Source organism: Sminthopsis crassicaudata, chromosome 3, assembly GCF_048593235.1.
Source record: "Sminthopsis crassicaudata isolate SCR6 chromosome 3, ASM4859323v1, whole genome shotgun sequence".
Taxonomy (NCBI): Eukaryota; Metazoa; Chordata; class Mammalia; order Dasyuromorphia; family Dasyuridae; genus Sminthopsis; species Sminthopsis crassicaudata.
The window spans coordinates 402,306,428-402,319,946 of NC_133619.1; the positions used below are offsets into that span (position 1 = coordinate 402,306,428).

The 13,519-nt window shown below is 33.7% G+C and overlaps 1 protein-coding gene across 1 annotated transcript; it reads right to left on the reverse strand.

Moving 5' to 3' along the window:
• Positions 1-6,207: 6,207 nt before the first annotated feature.
• On the reverse strand, positions 6,208-7,158 carry LOC141559603 (olfactory receptor 6T1-like). Its single transcript, XM_074297392.1, has one exon. The coding sequence runs from the start codon at positions 7,156-7,158 to the stop codon at positions 6,208-6,210; it is 951 nt and encodes a 316-aa protein (XP_074153493.1).
• Between the last annotated feature and the right edge of the window lie 6,361 nt (positions 7,159-13,519).

Here is a 13,519-nt window from a genome sequence, read left to right on the forward strand (position 1 = left end):
TTGGGATATTAATCTTTTTAAACTATTCCCACAGATTTGAGAATTTGACAATCACACCATTTATGCCTTACAAATCAAGTAAAAAAATTGTCGACCAGCTCAGGACCATGGACAGATTTCTAAGGCATGCAGCTAGATATCTTACTCCAAGTTCATGATCAATTGTTTCTTATTCAAATTTATCACTTTCACTTCTTGAGATACTCATTTCTTCACATAATAACTTTTAAAAATTACTCAATGCTAGTCACATTATTCAATTTATCTTATATAGTCCATCTGTTAGCATTATTTTTCATATTATGAGTTCCAAATTTTTTTCTTCCCCCATTATTGAGAAACAAACAATATGATAATTTGTTATACATGTGAAGCCATGTAAACCATCTCTCTCTCTGTATTAGTCATGTTGAAAAAGCAAGAAAAATTAAATAGAAAGAAACACACTTCAATCTGTACCCAGAGTCTATTATTTCTCTCTCTGTCTATAGTATTTTGCATTATGAGTTTTATGGAATTCTTCTAGAACATTTTATTAATCAAAGTAGAAAAGAGTTGAATGAAAAATTATTTTCTAAATTAGAATAACATTTATAGCACACATATATATATGTATGTACACACATTTAGATTATGTGTGTATAGGATAAAGTTATATATATAAATAAAGTTTAATAGGTTCTGTTTTTTCTTCTTACAATTTCCTTTTCTTCCGAAAAAAAAAATATAGATAGGGTTTTTAACTCCTGAAATTCAATCATAAGCCTAGATGAACATATAATGGGCTTTTCTCACCAAGGACTTGTATCCCTAGTGCTTTTATCAGCTCAACATGAGCTTCCAAATTTCTCTAGCTTCAAAAATATACATACATATTGGGAAAAGGTTACCTACCATAAACCAAAGCCCTGAGCAATAAAGGAAAAGTGTAAAGAAGCTGAAAAAGACTCAAGACAACAATTCACTCATAGACACAGAAGAAATTTCCCTAAGGTCAAGCAGAAAACAGTTTTTTTTTTCACAGCTTTGTTGGCATAGTTCTATGCTCTTCTTACCAGATTAATTGGATACTTTCATTATTTAGTGAAAACACAGTATCATGAGTGCTTTGATCTCAGATACTTATTAGCTGTGTGACTCTATAAATCACTTAACACTGTTTGCATTAGTTTCTTCATCTGTAAAATAGTCTGGAGAAAAAAATGACAAAACACTCCAATATCTTTGTTAAGAAATCCCAAATTGGGTCAAAATTGGAACAATACGATATTATAATGATGATGATGATTGGCATCTAATGATATTCACTTATGCTGAACCTTTCAATCACAATAGAAGATTATCTGATAAATCACTTATGCTCTTCTAATAAAATGCATTTCTATACACAGATGTTTTTCTTTTTTCCATTTAAGATAAGGTGAGTAATTGTTAGTTTAAAAATAAAATGCTTATTTTATTCCATAAATTAAAAATAAAAGAAACTATGAAAAATGAATTTGAATAATGATTAGAGATAATATTTTGGGACAGAATTTCCTTATCTGCCATTTTTCAGATCTTGTCATGTGAACCTACTTTGCTTGCAGCTCAGCAGCAAAAAAAATTGAAATAATACCTCAGACATTATAGCATATATTTGTATTCAAGTGACTTAAGGCTCACAGAAATAGAATCTGTAAGTTCATTTCATTGTGTAGCAATTGTGGTGAACCTGTTAAAGAGATGACTGATAAAATTGGTTATTTGAAATGTAGAGCTTGTATGTGGAGGCAAGAAAAATAGCATTTGAAAATGTTGTGACTTTGTAAACTCAACCTCCCCTTAGGTTGTATTGCTTTAAACAGACTTGGAAAATAGACAGTGCTACATTCCTATGGAGAAAGCCAACAGGTTAAAAATAACATACAGTACTCAGAGGACCAGAGGTAGAGATTGATGCTACTTTATCTCCCACAAAAGAGGTGACTGGGTTGGGGGTAATTTATCCAGTGCAATGATATGATGGAAAAGTAAAGCAGAAAAGTCCCATTTCAGTGTTGTACTCTGTCTTTTTTTAACTGATGTTAAGCATTTAAAGATAAATATTCTCCTAACTGTTGTTTGGGTTCATCCCACAAATTATGATATGTTATCATTTAATATGGTCATTGTGGTCATTATATTTTTAAAAATTGCCTTTTATTTTCAAAATATATGCATAGATAATTTTCAACATTCTTGTAAAACCTTGTGTTCCAAATTTTTCTCCCTCCCTTCCCCCCATCCTCCCCAAATAGCAAGTAATCCAATATGTTAAACATGTATTATTCTTCTATACATATTTCCACATTCATCATGGGGCACAAGAAAAGTAAGATCAAAAAGAAAAAAAGTAAGAAAACAAAAAGCAAGCAAACAACAACAAAAGTGAAAATACTATTTTATGATCCACACTAAATTCCTCCAGCCCCTTCTAAGTGCAGATGGCTCTCTCCATTGAATGGACTATTGGAATGCACTTGAATCACCTCATTGTTGAAGAGAGCCATGTCTGTCAGAATTGATCATGTCATAATCTTGTTGCTACTGTGTACAATGATCTTCTGGTTATCCTTATGTCACTTAGCATCAGTTCATGTAAGTCTCTCCAGCCCTCTCTGAAATCATCTTGCTGATCATTCTTTATAGAACAATAATACCCCATAACATTCATATACCATAACATTCACCCATTCCCCAAAAGGACTGCTACAAACATTTTTGTATATGTGAGTCCTTTTCTCTCCTTTATAATTTCTTTGGAATACAGATGCAGTAGTAGCACTGCTGGATTAAAGAGTATGTATAGTTTTATAGCTCTTTGGGCATAGTTTCATATTATTCTCTAGAGTACTTGGATCATTTTACAACTTCACCAGCAATGCATTAGTGTCCCAGTTTTCCCACATCCTCTCCAACATTTATTATTATCTTTTCCTGTCATCTTAATCAATCTGACCTCAGAGTTGTCTTAATTTGTGTTTCTCTGATCAATAGTGCTCTAGAGCACTTTTCATATGTTGTCATTATCTTTAATGAAATTATTGATTTTTTTCTATTATCAGTCATTATTTAGTTTATGCTATTAGTTCCTAATTAGTCTCCAATTAGTTCCTAATTAAAATGTTCAAAACAGTTTAGATACATTATTTTATTTTATTTTCACAATAATTATGTAAAGTAAACAGAAAATGAATTATCACACCCATATTATAGAAGTGAGATTTAGAAAGTTTAATGGCCATGGTCATATAGCTCAGAGTTGTCTAACTCTTTATTCTAATTTCTGGCTCTTTTTTGCTATGCTTCTTCCAATTTGAAGATTACATTATCCACTTTTAAGTCACTCTTTTCCCTTAAAAATGGGGAAATGGAAGCTACACAAAGATTACTTGGATTTCTCTGTAGAATACTTTAGAATCTGTAATCTGTGTAATGGATATATACATGTTTAGAAAAATATACTGTGCAAGTGCTTAGAGCCATAATCATAGTGAGACAATTAGAGTTTTATCCAGTGGGTATGCCTTAGCTAAAGAGGGAAGAGTCATGTTTCCTCTTCATCCTTCAGAAAAATTCATCCCCATACCTTGAAGATAATGTAGTTCTAGATGTTTAAGATCCTTTATCTGCAGTTCAGCACAATGTCATTTCTTTTCTTGTATTTGAGAAACTAAACTCAATCTCACTTGCTTGCCTAACTCCACTCTCAGGATCTCATTGATCATGTCATAATCTTGTTGCTACTGTGTACAATGATCTTCTGGTTATCCTTATGTCACTTAGCATCAGTTCATGTAAGTCTCTCCAGCCCTCTCTGAAATCATCTTGCTGATCATTCTTTATAGAACAATAATACCCCATAACATTCATATACCATAACATTCACCCATTCCCCAAAAGGACTGCTACAAACATTTTTGTATATGTGAGTCCTTTTCTCTTCTTTATAATTTCTTTGGAATACAGATGCAGTAGTAGCACTGCTGGATTAAAGAGTATGTATAGTTTTATAGCTCTTTGGGCATAGTTTCATATTATTCTCTAGAGTACTTGGATCATTTTACAACATGTCCTCCCCTCTTTAAAAAACTCATTTATAATATTCTTTTTAAATTTTGAGTTGTAAATTCTTTCTTCTTCCTAACTCACCCTCACCCACTGAGAAGGCAAGTAATATGATATCAATTATATATGTGAAATCATGTAAAATATGTCTATATTTCAAAACAAGTATGAAAAACAAAGTAAAAATTTATATTTCAATTTGTAGTCATAGTTCATCAGTTCCATCTCTGGACGTGGATAGATAGCATTTTTTCCTCACTGTGAGACCTTTGTAATTGTCTTGGACTATAGTATTGATTACAGTAGCCAAGTCTTTCACTGTTGATCATCATTTTAACTTTGCTATTACTATGCAATGATCTACCAATTCTTCTCTTATCTTTGTAACAATTCATGTGTCTTGCCATATTTTTTTTCGGAAACCATACCCCCTTGCAATTTTCCATAGAACAATAATACTCCATCACAATTATATACCACACTAATTCAGTCTTTCTCAATTTATAAACATCCCCTTGATGTCTAGTTCTTTGCCACAAGAACTGCTATAAATTTTTGTGCACATATAGGTCCTTTTATTTTTTGACCTCTTTCAGATATCTTTTTATAAAGGAAAGTAAATAATTTAATTTTGAGTCCCTTGTTGTTACTCTTTCATGGTTACCCATTTCTGCTTCTCTTGGGTCTTGTGTTTAAAAGTCAAATTTTCTATGCAGCTTTAGTATTTTTACAAGGAAAGCTTGAAAATCCTTCATTTTATTCCGTTTTCCCCCTCAAAGAATTATATTCAATTTTATGGGGTAGATGATTGTTGGTTTTAATCTTATCTCTTTTGCCTCCTGGAACATCATATTCCCAGTCCTTTGCTTTATTGTGGAAGTCTCTATATCTTGTGTGATCCTGACTATAACTCGACAATATATGAATTGTGTCTTTCTGGCTGTCTGAAATATTTTTTCTTGGACCTGAGAGCTCTGGGGTTTGGCTATGATATTTCTGGGAATTTCCATTTTGAATTCTTTCAATATGAATTTTTGGCTTCTGGAACGAAGATATCACAGCAATTTTCCTTAATAATTTATTAAAACATGATGTCTAAGGTCTTTATTTGATCATGAATTTTAAGGAGTCCAATAATTCTTAAATTCTTTCTCAAAGTATTTTCCAGGTCAGTGATTTTTCTGATGAAAAATTGTACATTTGCTTCCATTTTTTTCAATCCTTTTGAATTCCTTTTTTTTGTTTGTTTGTTTCTTAATGTCTTATGGAGTCACTTGCTTCCAATTGCTCAATTCTAATTTTAAGGAATTATTTCCTTCAGTGAAATTTTGTATTTTCTTTATTAATTTGGCCAATTCTGTTTTTAAAGTGATATTTTCTTCAATATTTTTATGCTTCTTTTGTGAAGTCATCGCTCCTCTTTTCATAAGTTTCTTGTATCATTCTCATTTCTTTTCTATAGCAATTTTATCTCTTTCTTTAACTCTTCCAAAAGTTCTTGTGGGCTTTGGATCTAACTAGCCTTTTGCTTTGAAGATTTTTTTGGTAGCTGTTTTCACATTGTTTTTGGAGTTTATGTCTTGGTCTTATTTGTTAACTTTAGTAAATTCTTTTTATTATTGTTTTTTCATTTTCTAGACTATTTTTGACTTTGAACTTTATGTTAAATTAGACTCTGCTCACGTGGGGTTGGGGAGAAACTGTCCCTAACTGTCAAGTTTTTTTGTACTGCTGTTTTCAGAGCTAGTTCTGGGGAGTGCAAATTTTTGAAGCTTCCAAGGTGATGCCATACTGGGAGAAGTGTGATCACTGCTCTCCTGGTTTGCACTTTGGTTTTTCTCTAGGAAGAATTTCTGGTTCCTTGCAGTCTCAAGAGGTAGCATTCCTTTCTGCTTTGGTACTGTGAACAAAGTGTCTGTTCTCTTTTGACTGACCATCAGCACTCCTTTCTGCACTGCAACTGTGTTCCAGAACTGCATAAGGACAATAGAATTGCTAATCTCATGAAGAATCTTTTCATTGTTTATGGATGAAGTCTCTTCTTTGACTCCAAGAGAGAGTAATACCAAGTTACCTGGGTCTTTTTGCATCACTCCCTTTCTCCAGTTTCTAAGATCCTTACAACCTTCTGTCACCTATGTTCCTGTGCCATCTTAAAGCATCTCCTAAGGCCTGCTTTACTTTATCATTACGGAGACTGAAGATGAACGGATTCAGAAGTGGGGTGATGATGCATCCCAGAGCTGAGACCCCTTTATTAAGAAGCATAGATTGAGCCTCTGATGTGCGGATGTAAAGGAAGATAGAGCTGCCATAAACAATGACAACCACAGTAAGATGTGAAGCACAGGTAGAAAAGGCTTTTTTTCGTTCTGCGGCTGTTGGAGTCTGGAAGACAGTAGCAAGGATACAGGCATAGGAAACAGAAGTCACTGCCAGGGAACCAAGAAGAACAGCTGTGGAAAGTATAAAGGCCACTAATTCCAGAAGTTGGGTATTTCCACAAGAGAGCCGCATAAGTGGCCAGCTGTCACAGAAGAAGTGGTCAATGACATTAGGGCCACAGAAAGGCAAACTAACCATGAGGATGGTGGGAGAGAGCACCCATAAGAAACCAGCAAGCCAAGAAGCCATTACTAGCCGGACACAGATGGGACGGTTCATTAGGGTCTCATAGTGTAATGGATGGCAGATGGCTAGATAGCGATCCAGAGACATGACTGCCAAGAGAAAAAAGTCAGTGGTGCCCAGGAGGAAATAGAGGTAGGATTGTGTGATGCAGCCAGCAAAGGAGATTGAGTAATCCCTAGTAAGGATGCTGACCAGGATCTTAGGAACAACAACAGAGACCAATACCAGCTCCAGGAGGGAGAGATTTCTCAGGAAAAAATACATTTGAGTTTGCAGGCGGTGGTCAGACCAGCTAAGCACAATGATGATCAAATTTCCCATGACTGTCACTATATATGTCACCAGAAGTCCCAGAAACAGCATGAGCTGTAGGGTCCAGCTATGAGGGAAACCTGTCAGCACAAATTCTGTTACCTGGGTCCAATTCTCTGGATACATTTCCCTCTATCTGTATAAGGAAAAGAATGATTTGAGGTTAAGTAATATATAATTAATCCTGTTTTATTTTTAACCTACCATATGGAGGACCCCAGGCAAGAATGTGAGAGCATTAAGTATATACAGAGACAGAGTTTCCAATTTGCATGTAGCTGAAGACATAGTATTGGGGAAGAAAAATTTTGGGAAAGCATTCTAATTATTTTTAATCTAGGTGTTGGTAAAGTTCCTGTGGGATCTTTCCCATATTTTTAGGAAGACCTAGAGAGGACAAGCTCATTGGGCTGCATGCATATCTTTCTTTAAAATAAAGCTAAACCCTCAGGTAAAGCACCTCCTCCTATAGTTTTTATGTTAAAATTATGTTTTCCCCAGCCCCATTTGGCTTAGTAGACTGTCAACCCAACAGATAGAGACATGCTTATATAAGACCCACAAGTTTACAAAGTGTTTTCCTCAGAATAATATCATTAGATACATGGTGAGACCATTATTAATCCCATTTTGTGGATGAAAAAGCTGACTATCTAAAAAGACTTACAATAAAACAACTAGGACATATTAAAATAAAGAATCAAATAAATTCATGTTTTCTGACTAAAAATACATAACATTTCTAGAGCTTGTCAACCTACTTCCCAACCCAAGCTAAGATACACTTCTGGGTTATGGGTGAAGAAAGAGTAAACAAGGATTGGAGTACTGAATAGTCTAATACATGACTGAGGTTAGAATAAGTATGTGTGATAATATGTTATTGGTATTATTGTTTAAAGATGTTGAGCCACATATTGGGCATGTAAATTTATGGTTGTAGGTGTTCAGAAATGACATTGTACATTATAGTGACCTCCACCCCTGAATCTTGGAATCACAAGTATCTCCTGAATTATATTGTTATAGTAGAAAGAAAATCTTATAGGAATTAAGGGAGTCTACAAATTAGAGGAGAGGAAGAAATGTATTCTAGGCACAGAGCATAACTAGTGCAAAGACAGGCAGATGAGAAAAGCAGTGTTATATGAGAGACAGAGAAAGTCAGCATAGGATGGAAATTAATGTGTATTGGATATTGGTCTTCTCATGCACAAAGTGAGGATATGAAAATTTGAAATTTTATGTTTATAACATTGAGCAATTTTTATCATATTTTAATTCCTTGAAAATTGGTAACCTATTAAATTCAATTTACCAAAAAAATTATTGAATCCCTAGTGTCATTTAGTTAAAAGAATCCTGGAATTGAAATTAAAACACCTAGATTTGAGTCCTTATTCTGTCATTTACTAGCTTGTGACTGTGAACAATTGCTTAATATATGTAAGTTTCTATTTTCTCATCTGTAAAATGGGAATCATAAAATAAAAAAGATAAAATGGAAATCATAGAATTTGTAATCTCTTTTAGTAGTATTGCAGTAAGAAAAGCTCTTTTTTTACTCATAAAAGGCTGTAGAAATGGAGCTATGATTATTCTCAGTATCTATTACTTTTCAAAAGTAATAGATATTACTTTTGGTAACTATCCATTAGAAGATTTAATCAGCATAGCATAAAGGAAACAGCATTGCATTGTGAATAAGTTCTTGACTTCTAATACATTTCTGAAACTTAGTAGCCAAGAGAAAGTTATGCCTGAAAAAGAAGTGCAAATAGTATGGGTCCAACAAAGCTACTAGACTGTTAAAAGAGACAACTAGAGATTATGAAAGGAGCAAAACACATTAGTCATAATCTGGAAGTCACAATAAAGCTGGATGCACCATAGAAAGCCTCAGGAGCTAAGGAAAGATGGAAAAACAATTTGAACCAACAGGAGGCTGTGAGAAGGAATTGAGAAAGCCAAAGACCATGTTAGCAAGCCTTCCACTTCTTCCTCTCCCCACATCTTAAGCATAAGATTTAACTTAGATCACAAATGCAAAGCACTTTCCATAGTTTAAAGCTCTATATACATTATGTACTCTAGTTCTCATAGGTTAAAATTCATATATACACATTATGTGTTCTCTCTCCTAATTAGAAGATGGGTACCATGAGAGCTGCTAGTATTTTTCTTTTAAATTTTATCCCTATTACTTGGTACAGCTCATGGCAAACAATAAATATTCAATTAATGCTGAATCCTTTATTCCTATATGTGTTCATTCAGTCATTCCTTCCTTTCTTTGTGGATAATATACAAATACTTTGATATGATGTTCAAAGCTTTGTGCAATTTTGACTCTAACCAGTCAAGACTGGTTTCATTTTATTTCATCTTATTGATCCAGAGCTGACTTGCTTATCATCTCACATCCACTACAGTTCATTGCTTGTCTCCATGTTTTTGTTCAGTCTGTTACCCCTTCCTGGAATACCTTCCTGCCTCATTTACTCCTATTGAGATCCTTAGCTTTCCTTCACAATTCAATTCAAGTGCCACTGATACTTAAGACATTTTCTGGTCTTCCTAGATGTTAGTACTACCTCCTATTCCTACTTTTAAAAAATTACATCATATTTACTTTGTTATTTTGTACTTACTTATGTACATTTTGAAAAGCTTCTCAAGGGATGACTGTTGGAAATTTGTTTCTGAATAATCAGTGCTTAAAATAGTTCCTAAAATATATAGGGGGCATAATAGAGGTTTGGTGAATGAATAAATAAACGTTAAATAGTTAACCCCAATTACCAGGAATCGAAATGGAAAATCTTAACTTATCTTCCCAGAGCTGATGACTTAGAGTTTAGCATCTTAGAAGCATAAAATACTAGGAATGGAAGGATCCTTCTGGATGATGTAGTTCAACTTCATTGTACAAATAACTTCATGGAGTCTCAAAGGGATTAAGTAATTTAATCAAAATCACACAGGTCCCATGGCTCATGGTTTTCTATCTCCCTTGTCCTTCTGTCTCAGAGGTCCATCAGTCAGTTGAACTTTAGTGAAATAGGAATTGTGATAAAATATAGGCATTGAGTTTGAAAACCCACTGTACATAGGTTGAAAGAATCTGATTCACTTACCCATCCCAATACTTTATTCTTTTGCATTCTTCCACTGAAATCATTCTAATTTAACTACAGAGGACCAAATTGGTCCTAGGGCCAAGTGAACTCTCCAAATAAAAAGAATGAGCTGTAACTAGGATTTATCCTTCCTATTGACTTGCGCATTTGAAGAGATGAAATTCTTTAAACTTTACACAGCTAATTCATTCCCAATTCTATCAATTAAAATTTGTTTTAACTTTCTTAGAGCTATGATCCCCAAAGAAAACCATCTTGACCCATGCTCATTACACAAAAATGCTGTAATTAATCCCTTGAGAGAAAAAGTAAGTACTGACTTTGACTTTCATGTTGCTACCATTACTATCTTTTTGACCCCTAAAGAGAATAAGTGCTGTTAGAGATATAACAATCAAGTTTGGCAAACTGGGGAAAGGGACATGGAATCCATACATTGAAAGTAAGCAGTATGAAAGGTGCCCTTAACTAAAATTTTAATGTTAAATTCAGTTGAGGGTGGTGAGAAATAGGTACACCAGGATCCATGCAATACTGGGATGTTAATGTCTATGAGAGAAGACTGTGGAATAGTGGAAAGTCATTGGCAGGAGTTTGAGATAGAGAAATTTATCTATGGGGGTGGATAGTGAAAAATGATGTCCTTGTAGTTTTATACTTTAACTGTTCTTGCTAATTACTTTAGAAGTTGCTTTCTTCTGGGCCTCTGAAGGAATACAGTACCTTCTAAATTAAATCTCCTCTGGCTTCAGATTCCCAACTCTAATTATGGCTCTGAATGCTAAGACTGTGAATACAACTTAGCTTTTATGATTTGAGATTTATCCCCAAATTGACTTGCAATAATAAGGCATATTCAGCTTAGGGGAACAAACGGTGGTTTGTCTTACTATTGCTCATAAGAGTTTCAGGACTTAAATTCATTAAATTCATATCTAATACCAAGATATCCTTTTGTAAATCTTTATACTTTTCTATATGGTAACTTTTTAAAAATTTGTTTTTTTATCATATTTTTCCAAAATATTTCTTCCATGGAACTCCCTTATGATAATGAAAAAGAATTGACAAAGCTACTATATCTGAGGTGACATGTAATATTTTGAACCACTAGTTTCCAAATTTTTACATTATAGAAAGCTGAATAGTGCAATGGATAGATCACTAGACCTGGAATCAGATCCTGCCTCAGACACTTATTAATTTTATTACTCTGGGTAAGTTAGCACACCTAAGTCTGCCTCGGTTTTCTCATATATAAAATTAATATAAAAATAACACAACCTCCATGATTGTTGTAAGTACCTAGTGAGATAACATATGTAAAACATTTTTAAACCTCAAAGTTCAGTATAAATGCATACTATTAATATTATTAAACTGTTCTTTTCAGTATAATTATGTCAGCATAACTCTTTAAGGAGAAATGTTCCTTTTTTGTCTTTCTACTATTTTTTTTCTGTAATCATATCCATTTTCTAATATACCCTCATCACTATACTTATTGATCTAATATTATGGGTTCTAGAGTAAGACATAATGCATAGGACTGCCTTCCTTGAAAGTCTCCTATTTCTGAAAGTTACTTTTCCTTGTCCTTTTTTCTGCCTTTGAAATTTCACTTTTATCAGTACACCTGATCTCTGTAATCTACAAAGAAGTTTTCCTTTAAAATAACATTCCTTTAGCAAATGGCTATAGCACCTAAACAAACATCTGAGTATTCTCCTGCCCCACTGTATTTGTACAGAGTACAGTAAAATCAACAGGGACACTGAAGGACTTGGAGAGAAAGATGATAAAGGGGATAGACAGCAAGATCTTTCACAACTGATAAGCTTGTTCCCTAACTAAGGTTTTAAATTTATCAGATCACCAGAGAATGGTGCAAAACAGAGACATCCTACAATTCAGGATAAGATAACATTGTCTCTTTAGATTTGAGGAGTCTTCAAGATCCTTTCCTGGGTCTTCTCTACATCTTCTATATTAGTGATTTCATTAGTTCTCATAGATTCAAAGATCATTTCTATATAGATGTTTATATAGATGACTTCTAAATCTATTTATATAGCTTTAACCTGTCTCCTGAGTTTTAGTATCACATCAACAATGGCTCAATGGATTTTCTCATGTGGATATTTCAATGGAATCTCAAACTTAACATAATTCAAAACAAATCCAATATTTTCTTGTTGCTGTTTCTCCTCCTCCTCCTTCTGCTCCTCCTCCTTTTCTTCCTCCTCTTTCTTCTCCTTTACCTCCTCCTCCTCCTCTTCTTCTTCCTCCTCATCTTTCTTATCCTCCTCCTCTTCCTTCTTCTTGTCTTCCCTTCCTCCTCCTTTTCCTCCTTCTTGTCTTCCTTCTCTTCCTCCTCTTCTTTCTCTGCCTCCTCTTCCTCCTCCTTTTCCTCCTCCTCCTTTGTCTTCCGCGTCCTTTGTCTTCCTTCTTCTCTTTTTCCTCCTCCTCCTTCTATTCTTTTTCATTAACATTCACAACATTACCACCATCATTCTTTCTTTCTTTAATTTTACACTCCTTCTCCCAAACATTTCCAATATATTACTGATATTGTCTTCACAATATTCAATATCTTTTCTCATCCATTCCCTTTTCTTTGCTCATTTAACTTGTGCTCTAGTTCAAGCACTCATCACTTTTAACTAACTTAATATAATACTCTTATTCTTAAAATTTTCTCTTATCTGAGTCATTCTCTATAAAATCATCAAGTGGATAAACATGAATATATATAATATATATGTACACATATGTACACATTTAAGTAAAACATAGATTTTATTTTATAGACTGAGTTTCTACCTATCTCTTAAAATTAATTTAAATTTTTTTTCCGGAAACAAAAATCTTCCCTTCTTCTCATCCACTTCACTACACTGAAAAAGAAACAAAACCCCAAACTTCTGTTATAAATATGTATAACTAAGGAAATTTCCACATTTACCATCCATAAGTAGAAGATGCCTCAGTCTGTACTTTGAATCCGTCATCTCTACCAAAATGTCACACTCTTCTAAAAATCTGCAGTTGCTTCATATTTCCTTTAGGATAAAATACAAAATCCCAGCCTAACCTTTAAAGCCCTTCAATAAAATGGTTTATATGAATCTCTCTGGTCTTATTTAATCTAATTTCTTTTTAAGTACTCTCTCTCTCTCTCTTTTACTTATAATGGCTTGCTAACTGTTTCCTATACAAGAAATCCCATTTCCCACAGAATCCCTAACTTTTTTCTAAGTACAACTCAGATCTTCATCCTAAGCAATATCTTTCCTGATAGCCTCATAATTAAGTACTCCTACCCTCTTTAAATAATTTTTAAATTA